A 19251-nucleotide genomic window follows, 5' to 3' on the forward strand; every position below is an offset into this window, starting at 1 on the left:
AGTGTCTTTACTCACTGAGCCGCTCCCTCTCCTGCTTCACACTCAGTGCCAGTCAGTGTCTTTACTCACTGAGCCGCTGCTTCTCCTGCGTCACACTCAGTGCCAGTCAGTGTCTTTACTCACTGAGCCGCTCCTTCTCCTGCTTCACACTCAGTGCCAGTCAGTGTCTTTACTCACTGAGCCGCTCCTTCTCCTGCTGCACACTCAGTGCCAGTCAGTGTCTTTACTGAGCCGCTCCTTCTCCTGCTTCACACTCAGTGCCAGTCAGTGTCTTTATTCACTGAGCCGCTCCTTCTCCTGCGTCACACTCAGTGCCAGTCAATGTCTTTACTCACTGAGCCGCTCCTTCTCCTGCTTCACACTCAGTGCCAGTCAGTGTCTTTACTCACTGAGCCGCTCCTTCTCCTGCTTCACACTCAGTGCCTGTCAGTGTCTTTACTCACTGAGCCGCTCCTTCTCCTGCTTCACACTCAGTGCCAGTCAGTGTCTTTACTCACGGAGCCGCTCCTCCTGCTTCACACTCAGTGCCAGTCAGTGTCTTTACTCACTGAGCCGCTCCTTCCCCTGCTTCACACTCAGTGCCAGTAAGTGTCTTTACTCACTGAGTCGCTCTTTCTCCTGCTTCACACTCAGTGCCAGTCAGTGTCTTTACTCACTGAGCCGCTCCTTCTCCTGCTTCACACTCAGTGCCAGTCAGTGTCTTTACTCACTGAGCCGCTCCTTCTCCTGCTTCACACTCAGTGCCAGTCAGTGTCTTTACTCACTGAGCCGTTCCTTCTCCTGCTTCACACTCAGTGCCAGTCAGTGTCTTTACTCACTGAGCCGCTCCTTCTCCTGCTTCACACTCAGTGCCAGTCAGTGTCTTTACTCACTGAGCCACTCCTTCTCCTGCTTCACACTCAGTGCCAGTCAGTATCTTTACTCACTGAGCCGCTCCTTCTCCTGCTTCACACTCAGTGCCAGTCAGTGTCTTTACTCACTGAGCCGCTCCTTCTCCTGCTTCACACTCAGTGCCAGTCAGTGTCTTTACTCACTGAGCCGCTCCTTCTCCTGCTTCACACCCAGTGCCAGTCAGTGTCTTTACTCACTGAGCCGCTCCTTCTCCTGCTTCACACTCAGTGCCAGTCAGTGTCTTTACTCACTGAGCCGCTCCTTCTCCTGCTTCACACTCAGTGCCAGTCAGTGTCTTTACTCACTGAGCCGCTCCCTCTCCTGCTTCACACTCATTGCCAGTCAGTGTCTTTACTCACTGAGCCGCTCTTTCTCCTGCTTCACACTCAGTGCCAGTCAGTGTCTTTACACACTGAGCCGCTCCTTCTCCTGCTTCACACTCAGTGCCAGTCAGTGTCTTTACTCACTGAGCCGCTCCTTCTCCTGCTTCACACTCAGTGCCAGTCAGTGTCTTTACTCACTGAGCCGCTCCTTCTCCTGCTTCACACTCAGTGCCAGTCAGCGTCTTTACTCACTGAGCCGCTCCCTCTCCTGCTTCACACTCAGTCCCAGTCAGTGTCTTTACTGAGCCGCTCCTTCTCCTGCTTCACACTCAGTGCCAGTCAGTGTCTTTACTCACTGAGCCACTCCCTCTCCTGCTTCACACTCAGTGCCAGTCAGTGTCTTTACTCACTGAGCCACTCCTTCTCCTGCTTCACACTCAGTGCCAGTCAGTATCTTTACTCACTGAGCCGCTCCTTCTCCTGCTTCACACTCAGTGCCAGTCAGTGTCTTTACTCACTGAGCCGCTCCTTCTCCTGCTTCACACTCAGTGCCAGTCAGTGTCTTTACTCACTGAGCCGCTCCTTCTCCTGCTTCACACCCAGTGCCAGTCAGTGTCTTTACTCACTGAGCCGCTCCTTCTCCTGCTTCACACTCAGTGCCAGTCAGTGTCTTTACTCACTGAGCCGCTCCTTCTCCTGCTTCACACTCAGTGCCAGTCAGTGTCTTTACTCACTGAGCCGCTCCTTCTCCTGCTTCACACTCAGTGCCAGTCAGTGTCTTTACTCACTGAGCCACTCCTTCTCCTGCTTCACACCCAGTGCCAGTCAGTGTCTTTACTCACTGAGCCGCTCCTTCTCCTGCTTCACACTCAGTGCCAGTCAGTGTCTTTACTCACTGAGCCGCTCCTTCTCCTGCTTCACACTCAGTGCCAGTCAGTGTCTTTACTCACTGAGCCGCTCCTTCTCCTGCTTCACACTCAGTGCCAGTCAGTGTCTTTACTCACTGAGCCGCTCCTTCTGCTTCACACTCAGTGCCAGTCAGTGTCTTTACTCACTGAGCCGCTCCTTCTCCTGCTTCACACTCACCACCAGTCAGTGTCTTTACTCACGGAGCCGCTCCTTCTCCTGCGTCACACTCAGTGCCAGTCAGTGTCTTTACTCGCTGAGCCACTCCTTCTCCTGCTTCACACTCAGTGCCAGTCAGTGTCTTTACTCACTGAGCCGCTCCTTCTCCTGCTTCACACTCAGTGCCAGTCAGTGTCTTTACTCACTGAGCCGCTCCTTCTCCTGCTTCACACTCAGTGCCAGTCAGTGTCTTTACTCACTGAGCCGCTCCTTCTCCTGCTTCACACTCAGTGCCAGTCAGTGTCTTTACTCACTGAGCCGCTCCTTCTCCTGTGTCACACTCAGTGCCAGTCAGTGTCTTTACTCACTGAGCCGCTCCTTCACCTGCTTCACACTCACTGCCAGTCAGTGTCTTTACTCACTGAGCCGCTCCTTCTCCTGCTTCACACTCAGTGCCAGTCAGTGTCTTTACTCACTGAGCCGCTCCTTCGCCTGCTTCACACTCAGTGCCAGTCAGTGTCTTTACTCACTGAGCCACTCTCTCTCCTGCGTCACACTCAGTGCCAGTCAGTGTCTTTACTCACTGAGCCGCTGCTTCTCCTGCTTCACACTCAGTGTCAGTCAGTGTCTTTACTCGCTGAGCCGCTCCCTCTCCTGCTTCACACTCAGTGTCAGTCAGTGTCTTTACTCACTGAGCCGCTCCTTCTCCTGCTTCACACTGAGTGCCAGTCAGTGTCTTTACTCACTGAGCCGCTTCTCCTCCTGCTTCACACTCAGTGCCAGTCAGTGTCTTTACTCACTGAGCCGCTCCTTCTCCTGTGTCATACTCAGTGCCAGTCAGTGTCTTTACTCACTGAGCCGCTCCTCCTCCTGTGTCACACTCAGTGCCAGTCAGTGTCTTTACTCACTGAGCCGCTCCTTCTCCTGAGTCACACTCAGTGCCAGTCAGTGTCTTTACTGAGACGCTCCTTCTCCTGCGTCACACTCAGTGCCAGTCAGTGTCTTTACTCACTGAGCCGCTCCCTCTCCTGCTTCACACTCAGTGCCAGTCAGTGTCTTTACTCACTGAGCCGCTGCTTCTCCTGCGTCACACTCAGTGCCAGTCAGTGTCTTTACTCACTGAGCCGCTCCTTCTCCTGCTTCACACTCAGTGCCAGTCAGTGTCTTTACTCACTGAGCCGCTCCTTCTCCTGCTGCACACTCAGTGCCAGTCAGTGTCTTTACTGAGCCGCTCCTTCTCCTGCTTCACACTCAGTGCCAGTCAGTGTCTTTATTCACTGAGCCGCTCCTTCTCCTGCGTCACACTCAGTGCCAGTCAATGTCTTTACTCACTGAGCCGCTCCTTCTCCTGCTTCACACTCAGTGCCAGTCAGTGTCTTTACTCACTGAGCCGCTCCTTCTCCTGCTTCACACTCAGTGCCTGTCAGTGTCTTTACTCACTGAGCCGCTCCTTCTCCTGCTTCACACTCAGTGCCAGTCAGTGTCTTTACTCACGGAGCCGCTCCTCCTGCTTCACACTCAGTGCCAGTCAGTGTCTTTACTCACTGAGCCGCTCCTTCCCCTGCTTCACACTCAGTGCCAGTAAGTGTCTTTACTCACTGAGTCGCTCTTTCTCCTGCTTCACACTCAGTGCCAGTCAGTGTCTTTACTCACTGAGCCGCTCCTTCTCCTGCTTCACACTCAGTGCCAGTCAGTGTCTTTACTCACTGAGCCGCTCCTTCTCCTGCTTCACACTCAGTGCCAGTCAGTGTCTTTACTCACTGAGCCGCTCCTTCTCCTGCTTCACACTCAGTGCCAGTCAGTGTCTTTACTCACTGAGCCGCTCCTTCTCCTGCTTCACACTCAGTGCCAGTCAGTGTCTTTACTCACTGAGCCACTCCTTCTCCTGCTTCACGCTCAGTGCCAGTCAGTATCTTTACTCACTGAGCCGCTCCTTCTCCTGCTTCACACTCAGTGCCAGTCAGTGTCTTTACTCACTGAGCCGCTCCTTCTCCTGCTTCACACTCAGTGCCAGTCAGTGTCTTTACTCACTGAGCCGCTCCTTCTCCTGCTTCACACCCAGTGCCAGTCAGTGTCTTTACTCACTGAGCCGCTCCTTCTCCTGCTTCACACTCAGTGCCAGTCAGTGTCTTTACTCACTGAGCCGCTCCTTCTCCTGCTTCACACTCAGTGCCAGTCAGTGTCTTTACTCACTGAGCCGCTCCCTCTCCTGCTTCACACTCATTGCCAGTCAGTGTCTTTACTCACTGAGCCGCTCTTTCTCCTGCTTCACACTCAGTGCCAGTCAGTGTCTTTACACACTGAGCCGCTCCTTCTCCTGCTTCACACTCAGTGCCAGTCAGTGTCTTTACTCACTGAGCCGCTCCTTCTCCTGCTTCACACTCAGTGCCAGTCAGTGTCTTTACTCACTGAGCCGCTCCTTCTCCTGCTTCACACTCAGTGCCAGTCAGCGTCTTTACTCACTGAGCCGCTCCCTCTCCTGCTTCACACTCAGTCCCAGTCAGTGTCTTTACTGAGCCGCTCCTTCTCCTGCTTCACACTCAGTGCCAGTCAGTGTCTTTACTCACTGAGCCACTCCCTCTCCTGCTTCACACTCAGTGCCAGTCAGTGTCTTTACTCACTGAGCCACTCCTTCTCCTGCTTCACACTCAGTGCCAGTCAGTATCTTTACTCACTGAGCCGCTCCTTCTCCTGCTTCACACTCAGTGCCAGTCAGTGTCTTTACTGAGCCGCTCCTTCTCCTGCTTCACACTCAGTGCCAGTCAGTGTCTTTATTCACTGAGCCGCTCCTTCTCCTGCGTCACACTCAGTGCCAGTCAATGTCTTTACTCACTGAGCCGCTCCTTCTCCTGCTTCACACTCAGTGCCAGTCAGTGTCTTTACTCACTGAGCCGCTCCTTCTCCTGCTTCACACTCAGTGCCTGTCAGTGTCTTTACTCACTGAGCCGCTCCTTCTCCTGCTTCACACTCAGTGCCAGTCGGTGTCTTTACTCACTGAGCCGCTCCTTCTCCTGCTTCACACTCAGTGCCAGTCAGTGTCTTTACTCACTGAGCCGCTCCTCCTCCTGTGTCACACTCAGTGCCAGTCAGTGTCTTTACTCACTGAGCCGCTCCTTCTCCTGCGTCACACTCAGTGCCAGTCAGTGTCTTTACTCACTGAGCCACTCCTTCCCCTGCTTCACACTCAGTGCCAGTCAGTGTCATTACTCACTGAGCCGCTCCTTCTCGTGCTTCACACTCAGTGCCAGTCAATGTCTTTACTCACTGAGCCGCTCCTTCTCCTGCTTCACACTCAGTGCCAGTCAGTGTCTTTACTCACTGAGCCGCTCCTTCTCCTGCTTCACACTCAGTGCCTGTCAGTGTCTTTACTCACTGAGCCGCTCCTTCTCCTGCTTCACACTCAGTGCCAGTCGGTGTCTTTACTCACTGAGCCGCTCCTTCTCCTGCTTCACACTCAGTGCCAGTCAGTGTCTTTACTCACTGAGCCGCTCCTCCTCCTGTGTCACACTCAGTGCCAGTCAGTGTCTTTACTCACTGAGCCGCTCCTTCTCCTGCGTCACACTCAGTGCCAGTCAGTGTCTTTACTCACTGAGCCGCTCCTTCCCCTGCTTCACACTCAGTGCCAGTCAGTGTCATTACTCACTGAGCCGCTCCTTCTCGTGCTTCACACTTAGTGCCAGTCAGTGTCTTTACTCACTGAGCCGCTCCTTCTCCTGCTGCACACTCAGTGCCAGTCAGTGTCTTTACTTGCTGAGCCGCTCCTTCTCCTGCTTCACACTCAGTGCCAGTCAGTGTCTTTACTCACTGAGCCGCTCCTTCTCCTGCTTCACACTCAGTGCCAGTCAGTGTCTTTACTCACTGAGCCGATCCTTCTCCTGCTTCACACTCAGTGCCAGTCAATGTCATTACTCACTGAGCCGATCCCTCTCCTGCTTCACACTCAGTGCCAGTCAGTGTCTTTACTCACTGAGCCGCTCCCTCTCCTGCTTCACACTCGGTGCCAGTCAGTGTCTTTACTCACTGAGCCGCTCCCTCTCCTGCTTCACACTCGGTGCCAGTCAGTGTCTTTACTCACTGAGCCGCTCCGTCGTAGCTTAGAATAGTAAATAAAAATATCACTTGTGAGCACACTCACGTCTCGGACAGGTCCTGCCCTTCCCCATTATGTTTTAACGTACACTGCTTCCACTGCAGCCAGGGGTTCTGGGTAAAGACATGCAAATGAGCTCTCACAGTGTGTCATCTTGTGCTAGTTTTCCATTTTAATAAGGACGCCTCTAAGCTCCTGCCGGCCGTATTACACAACTTCTTCAGCACAGCCTGGTTTACAGAAGTGCAGAGCCAGGAATCCTACTCACGGACAGCTATTTCCACCTTTTGGTTCCGATCAGCGTGTAAGGACGATTATACTGGTTTTGAAATAGGTTCCAACCTTCCACCGCACAGTGTACATGGAATAAACATACCACGTGTGGGCACATTCACGTGTCTCAGACAGGTCTGCAGCCCTGCCCTTCCCCTGTATCTCTTAGCATACACTGCTTTCCACTGCAGCCAGGGATTCTGGGTAATGACATGCAAATGAGTATGCAGGGCCACCTTTTGCTCCACGTCCATTTAAATATGGACCCCTATAAGCAAAATATAGTCAGTAAGTAGCGTCAATGGCGGCCCATCTCAGGTGTGCCACTGTGTGGAACTCCGACATCTGGGATCACTCCCATTACTGCAAACTTTGTCCATGCATCAGGAGTTTACTAAGGACCTTCCGATGGGGCCGATCTGCTACTAGGATGAATTTTGTGCTGTTTGAGACTTTGTGCGACATAGTCTGTCTCTCAGTCTCTCTCTCTCAGTCTCTCTCTCTCTCTCTCTCTCAGTCTCTCTCTCAGTCTCTCTCTGTCTCTCTCTCTCTCTGTCTCTCTCTCTCTCAGTCTCTCTCTCTCTCAGTCTCTCTCTCTCTCAGTCTCTCTCTCTCTCTCAGTCTCTCTCAGTCTCTCTCTCTCTCAGTCTCTCTCAGTCTCTCTCTCTCTCAGTCTCTCTCAGTCTCTCTCAGTCTCTCTCTCTCTCAGTCTCTCTCAGTCTCTCTCTCTCTCAGTCTCTCTCAGTCTCTCTCAGTCTCTCTCAGTCTCTCTCTGTCTCTCTCTGTCTCTCTCTGTCTCTTTCTCTCTTTTTTTTATGCAAATGTTTTTTTATTGAGGTGTTGACCTTAGTGATAAACGTCCTGCATTTTTGCACACTTTCTGGTGTGCCTATTACTTTCTCTTATATATATACTAGCTGAGAGACCCGGCGTTGCCCGGGATGTAATGTTCCCGTTCCTCTCTCTCCTCCCCCCTCTCTCTGTTTGTCCCCCATTCACATCAATCCAGTCCCCCCCCCTCCCTCCCTCCTTTACAGCTTCATGTAGCGTGTGTGCGTCAGTCACTGTGTGTTTGCTCGCGCGTCAGTGAGTCTGAGGCAGAAACACAAACACACACAGACTGACTGACGCACACACAGTCAGTGTGTGCCTCAGTCAGTGTGTGCGTGCGTCAGTCAGGCTTTGTGTGCGCGTCAGTCAGTGTGTGCGTGCGTGCGGCAGTCAGTCAGTGTGTGCGCGCGGGGCGTCAAAAGGCAGGGGGGGGCGTCAAAGGCAGGGGGGGGCGTCAAAGGGAGGGGGGGGGCGTCAAAGGGAGGCGGGGGGCGTCAAAGGGAGGGGGGGGGGCGTCAAAGGGAGGGGGGGGGGGGCGTCAAAGGGAGGGGGGGGGGGCGTCAAAGGGAGGGGGGGGGCATCAAAGGGAGGGGAGGGGCGTCAAAGGGAGGGGGGTGGGGGGCGTCAAAGGGAGGGGGGGGGCGTCAAAGGGAGGGGGGGGGCGTCAAAGGGAGGGGGGGGGGGCGTCAAAGGGAGGGGGGGGGCGTCAAAGGGAGGGGGGGGCGTCAAAGGGAGGGGGGGGGGGGCGTCAAAGGGAGGGGGGGGGCGTCAAAGGGAGGGGGGGGCGTCAAAGGGAGGGGGGGGGGGGCGTCAAAGGGAGGGGGGGGGGCGTCAAAGGGAGGGGGGGGGCGCCTCAAAGGCATGGATTCCTCCCCCTGCATTTCCTGCAGTGGACAGGAGGGGGGGGGCAGTGGACAGGAGGGGGGGGGCAGTGGACAGGAGGGGGGGGGCAGTGGACAGGAGGGGGGGGGCAGTGGACAGGAGGGGGGGGCAGTGGACAGGAGGGGGGGGGCAGTGGACAGGAGGGGGGGGGCAGTGGACAGGAGGGAGGGGGGGGCAGTGGACAGGAGGGAGGGGGCAGTGGACAGGAGGGGGGGGGCAGTGGACAGGAGGGGGGGGCAGTGGACAGGAGGGGGGGGGCAGTGGACAGGAGGGGGGGGGGGCAGTGGACAGGAGGGGGGGGGGGGCAGTGGACAGGAGGGGGGGGGGGCAGTGGAAACAGGAGGGGGGGGGCAGTGGACAGGAGGGGGTGGCAGTGGACAGGAGGGGGGGGGGCAGTGGACAGGAGGGGGGGCAGTGGACAGGAGGGGGGGGAGGGGGAAGAGGTGATGCCGCTGGGGAGGGGGAAAAGGTGATTTGGAGAGGGGAGAGAGGTGTGTGTGTGTGTGTGTGTGTGTGTGTGTGTGTGTGTGTGTGTGTGTGTGTGTGTTTTATTTATTTTTTTGGACCTTTGGCCCGTCACTCCGCCTCAGGCCAATGAGAGGTGTGGGGGGCGGGCCAAGGGGGTGGTGTGAGTGTGTGAGGCCAATGAGAGGTGTGCGGGGGGCGGGCGGGCCAAGGGACCAATGAGATTGCCGCTAGGGACACCGGACATCCAGCAGGCAGGCATGCATGCAGGCAGGCAGGCAAACATACAGTGCTTTCACTAATATAGTATAAGATGTAGCACTCTTTCCCCCACCCCCTGGGAGATAAGGTGACGATGGTGTCTGTGGTGCGTTACCTGTGGCTCACAGGAGGTCTGAGTATCCGCCGCTGGGAGCCTGGGCATTGCCTGGTTCGATAGGTGACAGCGCCTCCACCTGCGCGGGATCCAAACTATGTGGGATTACCCCGTGCAGGACCATATATGAATGATTGACACCAATGTGATAAAACGATAACACTTTACTCTTAGCATATAAAGCAATATAATCAGGGGTAACACTTATATCATTACAGTACCGGATAAATGCTAATACGGTACAGCTACCCACCGAGCCTCACCCGATGGTTGGTGCGCTTAGTGTAGTAAGTACCTGCCGGGTGCTCCAGCACCCTGGGGGCGTCGGCGGATAACGAACAGCATCCGCTGATCCAGCGATGGAGTCCGCCTCCGCGATGAGCCTCAGCGATGAGCCTCTGCGATGAGCCTGCCTCCGCGATGGAGTCCGCCTCCGCGATGAGTTCGCCTCCGCGATGGAGTCCGCCCCTGCGTGGCGTGGTTTCCAGCTGGAGTGTCCCACACGAAGATAGTCTCTATGATGAATGATGGTCTGGTCCCAGACCGTGGACGCCAGTGCTGCGCAGCGTCGCAGCTGTGTCCCTGATACTGATAAGCTAATGGGGCAGTGTCCCTGTCTAAGGGCCTGTCCCTATAGCAGCCACAAACTTAGAGGGGAGTCAGGCCTAGCTGGGGTCTCTCAGGGGGGGGGGGGTCCTCTGGCCTAGTGCAGGGGTCACAGGCACCCTGCACCTACACCTCTCTGTGTCCCAGCTCCGACTAACGTGGTAAATGTATCAACTGCTGTCCTCCGTGCATGCTGCAGCCCTATTGGCTGTGTTTGCGCCATGTGTTCCTAGCCCCTATGCCTTATGGGGCTTGTAGTTCCCCATGCGAAGCTTCTGTGTAATGGCTGCCGCTCCGCCTGAGCCACTGCGCATGCGCAAGTCTCTCTCTCCCTACTGGCCACCGTCCATGTCTCTTGCGCCAAGCTCACCGCGCACGCGCGCAATCAATCATGGCGGCGCCCTGTCTAGGGGAGCCTCTGGCTAGAGCTCGCCTGCAAACCTCCTCGACACTGTCGGGATCTTCCTCATCACTTCGCTGCCTAGCGCGCAGCGCCGGGAGGTAAGGGGCTGACGGGGGGGAACCTGGGGACCCGTGATATATTATATATTAGATATATATATATATATATATATATATCTCAGTTCAATCATATACCTTTCTGAGCATCCAGGCAATTAACTCTTGCAGACCTTTCCTTCGTGTGTTTTATATATATATATATATATATAATATATATATATATATATATCTCAGAAAATAGCCGTGTTAGTCCAGAAATTAGTCAGCAGAAAACTTCAGAACGATTTTAAAGACATTGATAATGGCACAAAACCGTGCAACAAAAAACGCTGCAAACATATTTGCCAAGATCCCACAGCCAGTAACAACCATAGAACATTCAAAGTTAAAGGATCATACAGCTGCACATCCAGGAATATAGTGTATATGATTCAGTGCAACAGATGTGACCAGGTTGCTACATTGGGAAACCAGCAAAAACTACAAAGAAGAATGAATATGCACAGACACTCCATACTCCATCACGAAGAAGGAAGATACTGCTCACCTGTGGGGACATCCCTTCTCACAACCAGATCATTCCATAAATGATTTAAAAATCAAATTCCTCAATGGAATGTTTAAAAGCACCCAAGAACGGAAAACATTTGAGCTCAGAATGATAAGACTCTTTGACACCAAAACCAAAGGACTTAATGCGGACATGGGTTTTCTCACACCCTATCAAAATTGTTTGTAATTATTCTGCTTGCCTCAATTCTTATCCACACTTTCTCTCCTGCCCAGCATCCCTCCCCCTCCCCACCTTTCTTTGTCACTGTCCCCTGGCTTCAAACACTTTTAACACCCTACCTTATCTACAGTACATATCTGTTTTTTTTTCTCTTCCTCTCTCTACACTGTTTTAGCCATTGAATCCTTTGTATATCAGTATTGCCTGACCTGAAGAAGAGAGGAGAACTCTCGAAAGCTTGTCCTATGACATCATTGTTAGTCCAATAAAAAAGGTATCACCTAATACTGAAGAACTCATTTATTCTGCACTATATATATACAGTATGCACTATATATATATATAAACACACGAAGGAAAGGCCTGCAAGAGTTAATTGCCTGGGTGCTCAGAAAGGTATAGATGATGATATATATATATATAGTGTATATACACTAAACTCTTTAGAAAGTTATTTTTGCACAGAAACATCTAGGTAAATCTGGTGTTACAGGGGAACCTTTTGATGCTACAAGGGAAGTCCCGGCCCAAGGGTATTTGCATGAACAGGAAGTACCCTTCCTGCCCAGCAGATCAAGGCTTGAACCCCTAGAGAACTTGTTACTTCTAAACCTGCATCTTCAGCCCAGGCAGAGTGTACCAAGACATTCCACCACACAACATGACCACCTCTGGGACACCCTTGTGCTTGTTTTGTGGACTTCTCCTTCTTTTCATAGGTAGGTGGCCTTTTTCCTGCCGGTTAATGCTCATTTGCTTGATATGATCAGGGATGTTAACTGTAGAGATCGTGACAGGACTGCGAACCCATCATGCAAATCTGCAAAACGAGGCCGATAATGCGCACAGCTGCAATCTGCAACCGGGGGTGCACTTTTAGCTCTATATCTGACTTGTAGAGCATCTTCTACGTGGTCATTGTTCTAGAGCAAGGGTGGCCAGCTCCAGTCCTCAAGGGCCACCAACATCTCCGATCTTAAGGATAGCCCTGCTTCAGCACAGACTGAGCCTCTGATTGAGCCACCTGTGCTGAAGCAGGGATATCCTGAAAGCCGGATCTGGTGGCCCTTGAGGACTGGAGTTGGTCACGCTTGCACTAGACCATACTTTTGTTGTTCTTCCACTGGGATGTACATGTCCACCAGCAAAGGTGAGCGATTTACAGTAGGTAACACGTTTAAAAACAAAATATGACTATGCACACGCCTGACTATGTCATTTTCACATCCATGACCGCACGCGAAGCTGTGATGTCACTAGAACATGCCCGACGTGCGCTGACCTCGTCAGACATTGTTATTGCGAAGCGCACGTTCGCTTAGAAAACCTTTCCATAACAAGACGTGTTTTCCGTTTGCCCGCAAGTCACGTGGAACGCGTTAGCGGGCCAGGTTCACTAAGCGGCACCACGTCGCACTGCGCCTTCTAGTGAATGGGCTGCAGAGAGCCTCATGACTTAGTAGATATGTCCACGGTAGCTAAAGGACTGCAATACTTTTCTAAAATGGGACCTTTATCTAAGACAGGGGTGCTCGCCTGCAGTCCTCGAGACCCGTCAACCCTCCCCCCGCCCCGCCAAACAGGTCAGGTTTTAAGGAAATCCCTGCTTCAGCACAGGCTTTTACTGAGCCACCTGTGCTGACGTAGGGATATCCTTAAAACCAGACCTCTTGCGGGGTGGGTCTTGAGGACTGGAGTTGAGCCCCCCCCCCCCCCGTTCTACCATTCTTTCCACGTCTGACCTCCATTTAATATGGACCGTATGTTAAGATGTGTCTGATGCCAAATGGGTTGTAAGAGATAACAAGATATGTCTTTGTAGATTAAATTAGAATATCACAAGTCTCTAGAGACATCAGACCTGCAAGCTCTTTTAAACTCAATACACAACAATTACACCTATTAAGAAACCTTTGGTTGGTCCACTAAATGTTTCACAACGGAGACAAATTCAACATTTCTAGAGGGCCGATCACGCATGTGCAGGGCAGTAGGGTTAGAATAACAATAGAGTATCAAACGTTAACATCCTGCTGGTACAATAGGTAAGGACGGTCCTGCCCCAAGGACGGGAGAGTGGAAACATGAGGGGGGCAAGAAGGTTGGTGTGTTCCCAAGAGCTAGGTGTTGTGTGACGGAAATTAAAGTTAATGGGATTGGGAAAACCACCAAATGTATTTCTCGGAGACATCCAAAATATGAACCAGTGTTGTGTTACCCAAATCAACTGGCTTTCCCTGTATGTTTGTTTGGGATACTTGTTATTATGTAGCATGCGATACTAGAAACATCACCCACTCCTCCCAGGTCTCAGGTCTCTCCACCACCGTACAAGGTCGTGAGGCGCTCTCCACCACCGTACAAGGTCATGCAGGTCGCTCTCCACCACCGTACAAGGTCGTGCAGGGCGCTCTCCACCACCCTACAAGGTCATGCAGGTCGCTCTCCACCACCGTACAAGGTCGTGCAGGGCGCTCTCCACCACCCTACAAGGTCGTGCAGGGCACTCTCCACCACCGTACAAGGTCGTGCAGGGCGCTCTCCACCACCCTACAAGGTCGTGCAGGGCGCTCTCCACTACCCTACAAGGTCGTGCAGGGCGCTCTCCACCACCCTACAAGGTCGTGCAGGACGCTCTCCACTACCCTACAAGGTCGTGCAGGGCGCTCTCCACCACCCTACAAGGTCGTGCAGGGCGCTCTCCACCACCCTACAAGGTCGTGCAGGATGCTCTCCACCACCCTACAAGGTCATGCAGGGTGCTCTCCACCACCGTACAAGGTCGTGCAGGGCGCTCTCCACCACCGTACAAGGTCGTGCAGGGCGCTCTCCACCACCCTACAAGGTCGTGCAGGGCACTCTCCACCACCGTACAAGGTCGTGCAGGGCGCTCTCCACCACCCTACAAGGTCGTGCAGGGCACTCTCCACTACCCTACAAGGTCGTGCAGGGCGCTCTCCACCACCCTACAAGGTCGTGCAGGACGCTCTCCACTACTCGTGCAGGGCGCTCTCCACCACCCTACAAGGTCGTGCAGGGCGCTCTCCACCACCCTACAAGGTCGTGCAGGATGCTCTCCACCACCCTACAAGGTCATGCAGGGCGCTCTCCACCACCGTACAAGGTCGTGCAGGGCGCTCTCCACCACCGTACAAGGTTGTGCAGGGCGCTCTCCACCACCCTACAAGGTCGTGCAGGTCGCTCTCCACCACCCTACAAGGTCGTGCAGGTCGCTCTCCAACACCCAATGTCATGCAGGTAGCAGCACTGGTGTCGGCAGCTCTAGAAAGCCAATCTGAGATTGGAAAAGCAGCCTCTTGTTGTCACCCGCTGGTGTGTCTGAAGAGTTGAAACTGTTTACATGGGGTTAGTATCGATGCAGAAATGGAACTGTCTGAAAAAACAACTTCCTGTCCATCTGTCAAAAAGAGGAAGTCAACACAGCCATTCTCAAGAATGTAGAGTAACGAGACAGAACAAGATCTCTTAGATAGTGGCAAGAGCTGGTATCAAACTAGCCAAATCAGACTGAATGAATCAGTAACAGGGCATTACGCAGAATAAAAATGTTATACGTTTGGGACATACTACTATGAAAGATTATCAGTGGGATTGTTTCAATACATTTATATCATGCGCACCCTATATATTCAGGATCTTAACTGAGAAGTTGATTGTCGTGTGACTAGCTGCTTTGGCAACCACAAGGGAAATAGCAGGAAAAGATGCTCTGTAGACCTGTGAAAGTTCAGCTGTATACTGTATGTAAGCACAGAAATGCGCTCCAGGCGTTTTCAGAGCCAATGTGATTTAACCATCGCACAAAAACAAAATGGCCTCCAGGCCAACGTTGCGTGACTACCATCTACTGGAACGTCTTGAAAGCGACTGAAGAAAGAATACATTATAAGGGATCAATCTGTGTTGGGTGACTTTCGTCAACCTCTTGACCTCAGCAAGTATAGATCTTCCAAACAGTCTTGCCAACTAGTTGCCCATAGTGTCAACAATACTACACAGCTCTATAAACAGGAAATGCGGCCGCACACCACCACGTGGAAGCACTAGAAGAGAGGTGCAGAAGGTCACAACACCTTAGGGCAAGGGTGGTCAACTCCAGTCCTTAAGAGCCACCAACATGCCAGGCAGGGTCGGCGTGATGGCGCTGCTATCGGTGCCACTGCACTGAGCCCCGTGGTTACAGAGGCCCCACCCTCTTCCCCACAACAATTACATTGCTTGCCAGGGGAGAGCACGGGTTCCTCTGTAACTCTCTTACTTTCTCCCGCGCAATTTCTTGCTCTCAGTATCCCTCCTCATGGCACCGCAATGTCAAATGGCGTCACGTTGCGGTGTCAAGCGCCGTCCCGTTATCAGGGCAACGTGGCGCCACTTGACGTCATGGTGCAGATGCCCCGGGGCGCTGCTCGACGTCCCGGCACCATGAGGAGGGGAGGGACACTGACAGGACGAGATCGCGCAGGAGAAGGTAAGTGGCCCCCGCACCGAGCCCCGCAGTTTTCCTAGCCAGCCCTGAGGCCAGGTATTAAGGACATCCCTTCTTCAGCCACAGGTGGTTCAGCCAATGCCTGAGCCACTGATTGAGCCACCTCTGCCGAAGCAGGGATACCCTTCAAACCTGACCTGTTGGTGGCCCTTGAGGACTCGAGTTGACCACTCCTGCCGTGGGGCATGTTGACCCTGCAAGTCTAACGATGTTGTTGCTATAGTTAGAACTGTTAGGCCGCGCTTATAGTGACGGCGACGTGACGGCGCCCAAAAACAAATGCATTGTCGCCGCCTGGGCTTATAGTAAGTGCGACGGCGACAAAGCGACGGGGCGACGCGATTTTCGGAAGCCAGGAATGTTTGATTTTTCAGGGGCTGTCACCTCATGTGACAGCCCCTGAACCAATCAATGCCCGGGTCGCCCGCGCCGCCGCCACGGGCACTATAGGCACGGCCTTAGGAGGATGTTCCCAGAGACTTCTGTCATCCAAATGCATCACTTGCCCACTTGCACTAGAACCTAACTCCCTATTTTGCTTAACGCAAAACGCGTCGGGGTCTGTGTCCCATACGGAATGTTTGACCCAAGAAAACCAACCAGTAAGTATATTGGGTGTGTTCGCAACCTTTGCCCTAGCTTTCTATTCATCCTCGTGCCTGAGAAATGCAATTGATGTTTTTGAGTGAGCTATATTGGCGCAAACATGTGTGAAGTGGCGTAGCAGTGTTAAAGCCCGTGACACGTATGTAAATATGTACTCATTTGCATACGGGCATCAACAAGGTATTTAAAAAATGGCGTCAAAATTATACACCAAGTTTTTCTTGGCCCGAATCTCAAATTGAAAATAGATATTTACTAATCTCTATATTTTGGAACACTTCCGGACCTCAGAGGAAATGAAACTATTGTGGGTGGCGTTGTTGTTTTAGCAGAGGGATTTCGCGTGAAGGAACGGAAAAAAAAATCAAATAATCCACTTATAAATCTCAGTAATTTTTTTTTGTTGCTTTCTTACAATTCCCGAGCGACACCCGGTACTCTCAGCTAGTACTTAATAAATACAATATTCCCGTTGACCATGTTTGGACCCACTTTGGTCTATTCATCAGCACCTCCCCCCTCCCCTCACATTCCCCTCACCTCACACTCCCCTCCCTCCCTCCCCTCACACTCCCCCTCCCCCCTCCCCTCACACTCCCCCTCCCCCCTCCCCTCACACTCCCCCCCTCCCCTCACACTCCCCCTCCCCCCTCCCCTCACACTCCCCTCCCTCCCCTCACACTCCCCTCACACTCCCCCTCCCCCTCCCCTCACACTCCCCCTCCCCCCTCCCCTCACACTCCCCCCCTCCCCTCACACTCCCCCTCCCCCCTCCCCTCACACTCCCCTCCCTCCCCTCACACTCCCCCTCCCTCCCTCCCCTCACACTCCCCTCCCTCGCCTCACACTCCCCTCCCCTCACACTCCCCCTCCCCCCTCCCCTCACACTCCCCCCCTCCCCTCCCCTCACACTCCCCTCCCTCCCCTCACACTCCCCCTCCCTCCCTCCCCTCACACTCCCCTCCCTCCCCTCCCCTCACACTCCCCCTCCCCCCTCCCCTCACACTTCCCTCCCCCCCTCCCACCGATGAAGATGCAACCTTTCAGCTTTTACCAGTTAGAATGAGATACGGTTACGCTGGAATTTCCGTCCCGTTTGTAATCGAGGATTTTCTTGCGTCACGTTAATTGCCAGCAAAAGTAAACAATGAAACATACTGACTTTTCATATTTTTTTAAAATCTAAATAATAATATAAATATAGTATGTTTCCATTGTGAAGGAGAAAGTACATTCAAATGTTTAAAGCAGGACTGGCCAACTCCAGTCCTCAAGGGCCACCAACAGGTCAGGTTTTCAGGATATACCCTGCTTCGGTACAGGTGGCTCAATCAGGCCCAGCTTCAGCACAGGTGGCTCAATCAGGCCCTGCTTCAGTACAGGTGGCTCAATCAGTCCCTGCTTCAGTACAAGTGTCACAATCAGTCCCTGCTTCAGTATAAGTGTCACAATCAGTCCCTGCTTCAGTACAAGTGTCACAATCAGTCCCTGCTTCAGTACAGGTGGCACAATCAGTCCGTGCTTCAGCACAGGTGGCTCAATCAGTCCAGCTTCAGCAAAGGAGGCTCAATCAGTCCCTGCTTCAGCACAGGTGGCAAAATCAGTCCCAGCTTCAGCAAAGGAGGCTCAATCAGTCCCTGCTTCAGCACAGGTGGCTCAACCAGACCCTGCTTCCTCACAGGTGGTTCAATCACTGACTGAGCCACCTGTGCTGAAGCAGGGATATCCTGAAACCCTGACTTGTGAGTAGCTCTTGAGGACTGGCGTTGGCCGCCCCTTGTCTAAACATTTGCGTCCATGTTCAATTTCAAATGAACCTATCAGGCAGGTACACGGCACAATGCAATGGGTCAGGCGCAATGCCAGCCTCCGAACTGCGCGTCCCATGTAACCACCATCAACAACACCCCACCACTTTATAATAGCGTTAGTAGTCCGCTTTACCACTACATTCTTGACGCAAAACATCCTTACAAAGATCATGTTGGTGCTTGGGCCGGTGGCGCCCGATGTACATTGTAAGGCGCTGTCTGCATGACCAACTTATACCCAGAGTACTGGAGGGGACTGGATGCCAGAGTAAGGCTGAGTCCCCGGAGGTCACGGCGGTGCGCGCCACACACCTCAGCACTGCCCTTTTTGGGGCAGGCCCCAGTGGCTGTGTGCGCTGTGACGCGTATGCTGACAGGGAAGACAAAAATGTTGTCTTCATGTGCCACGACGTGGTCACGTGGCCGCGCGTAGCCAATGGCAGTGCAGATATGCCCCGTCATGGCCGTGCCCCCCCCCGTCACGGCCCTGCCCCCTGCGCTCTCCCTAGATGTCCCCTACAGACCGCCGATCGCGGCTGTAGTCTGTGCACGCACCGCCATGCCACCAGGCGCGCATGCAGCAGGAAGGACTGGGGCCGTAGGCTAAGGAGAAGGTGAGCAAGAGGAAGAGCGGATAGGTGAAAGGAGATGTTTAATGTCTTGGACAGCTTGGTATAGTGGCTAGGGTGGCCAGACGGCTTCTCCAAAAATACTGGACACAATGGTGAATGGTGTGACACGCTCGACACACACACACACACAAACACACACACAGACACATCTCTCCGCTCCATGCTGTTTCCTCAAGCCGTTCAGGTCACTATGTCTAGAGGGGTAATACATGGACACATACATGTCCAGTATTACCCTTCATTGTTACTGGACAGTGTCCAAATACAGGACAGTCCGGTTCTATACTGGACACCTGGCAACCCTAATGTTGGCCCATATTTACTAAGCAGCGCTATTCCACTGCAGACACCCCACAACCCGTTCAACTGAGATGACATTGTTTCCTCTTTTCCATCCCCTTTTTTGCAGATCATGTACCCGTTGCGGAGGGAAAACAGGTCCAAGGTTCAGGTAATGTGGCATGTCTGACATATCCTTCAAATGAACTCTTCACAACAACCACCACAAACCCTGTTGTTCCTAAGTAGCGTCCCTGTGCAACGAATAATGCGGGAGAAGTGATATCTTTCTCAATCGTGGTTAAAAAAAAGAGTGCTTTGACCGAGGAAGCTGAAGTAGTGTGTTGTGTTTATACAAGAAGGAGATCCCGGAAAGGCTGGATATACAGGTGTCGTAGTTATACAAGGAGGAGATCCCG

General features: G+C 53.0%; 1 protein-coding gene across 1 annotated transcript in view; it reads left to right on the forward strand.

Moving 5' to 3' along the window:
• The first annotated feature begins 11578 nt into the window (after positions 1 to 11578).
• Positions 11579 to 19251, forward strand: part of LOC142474757 (B-cell antigen receptor complex-associated protein beta chain-like) — a 43606-nt gene continuing 35933 nt past the window's right edge. Inside the window, exons 1-2 of the mRNA XM_075580983.1 lie at positions 11579 to 11716; positions 18963 to 19004. Of these exons, the coding sequence (XP_075437098.1) occupies positions 11659 to 11716; positions 18963 to 19004 (100 nt within the window). The 5' untranslated portion in view covers positions 11579 to 11658. The remainder of the gene's footprint in view (positions 11717 to 18962; positions 19005 to 19251) is intronic.

The sequence above is a fragment of the Ascaphus truei genome (genome assembly GCF_040206685.1).
Source record: "Ascaphus truei isolate aAscTru1 chromosome 23 unlocalized genomic scaffold, aAscTru1.hap1 SUPER_23_unloc_1, whole genome shotgun sequence".
NCBI classification, from domain to species: domain Eukaryota; kingdom Metazoa; phylum Chordata; class Amphibia; order Anura; family Ascaphidae; genus Ascaphus; species Ascaphus truei.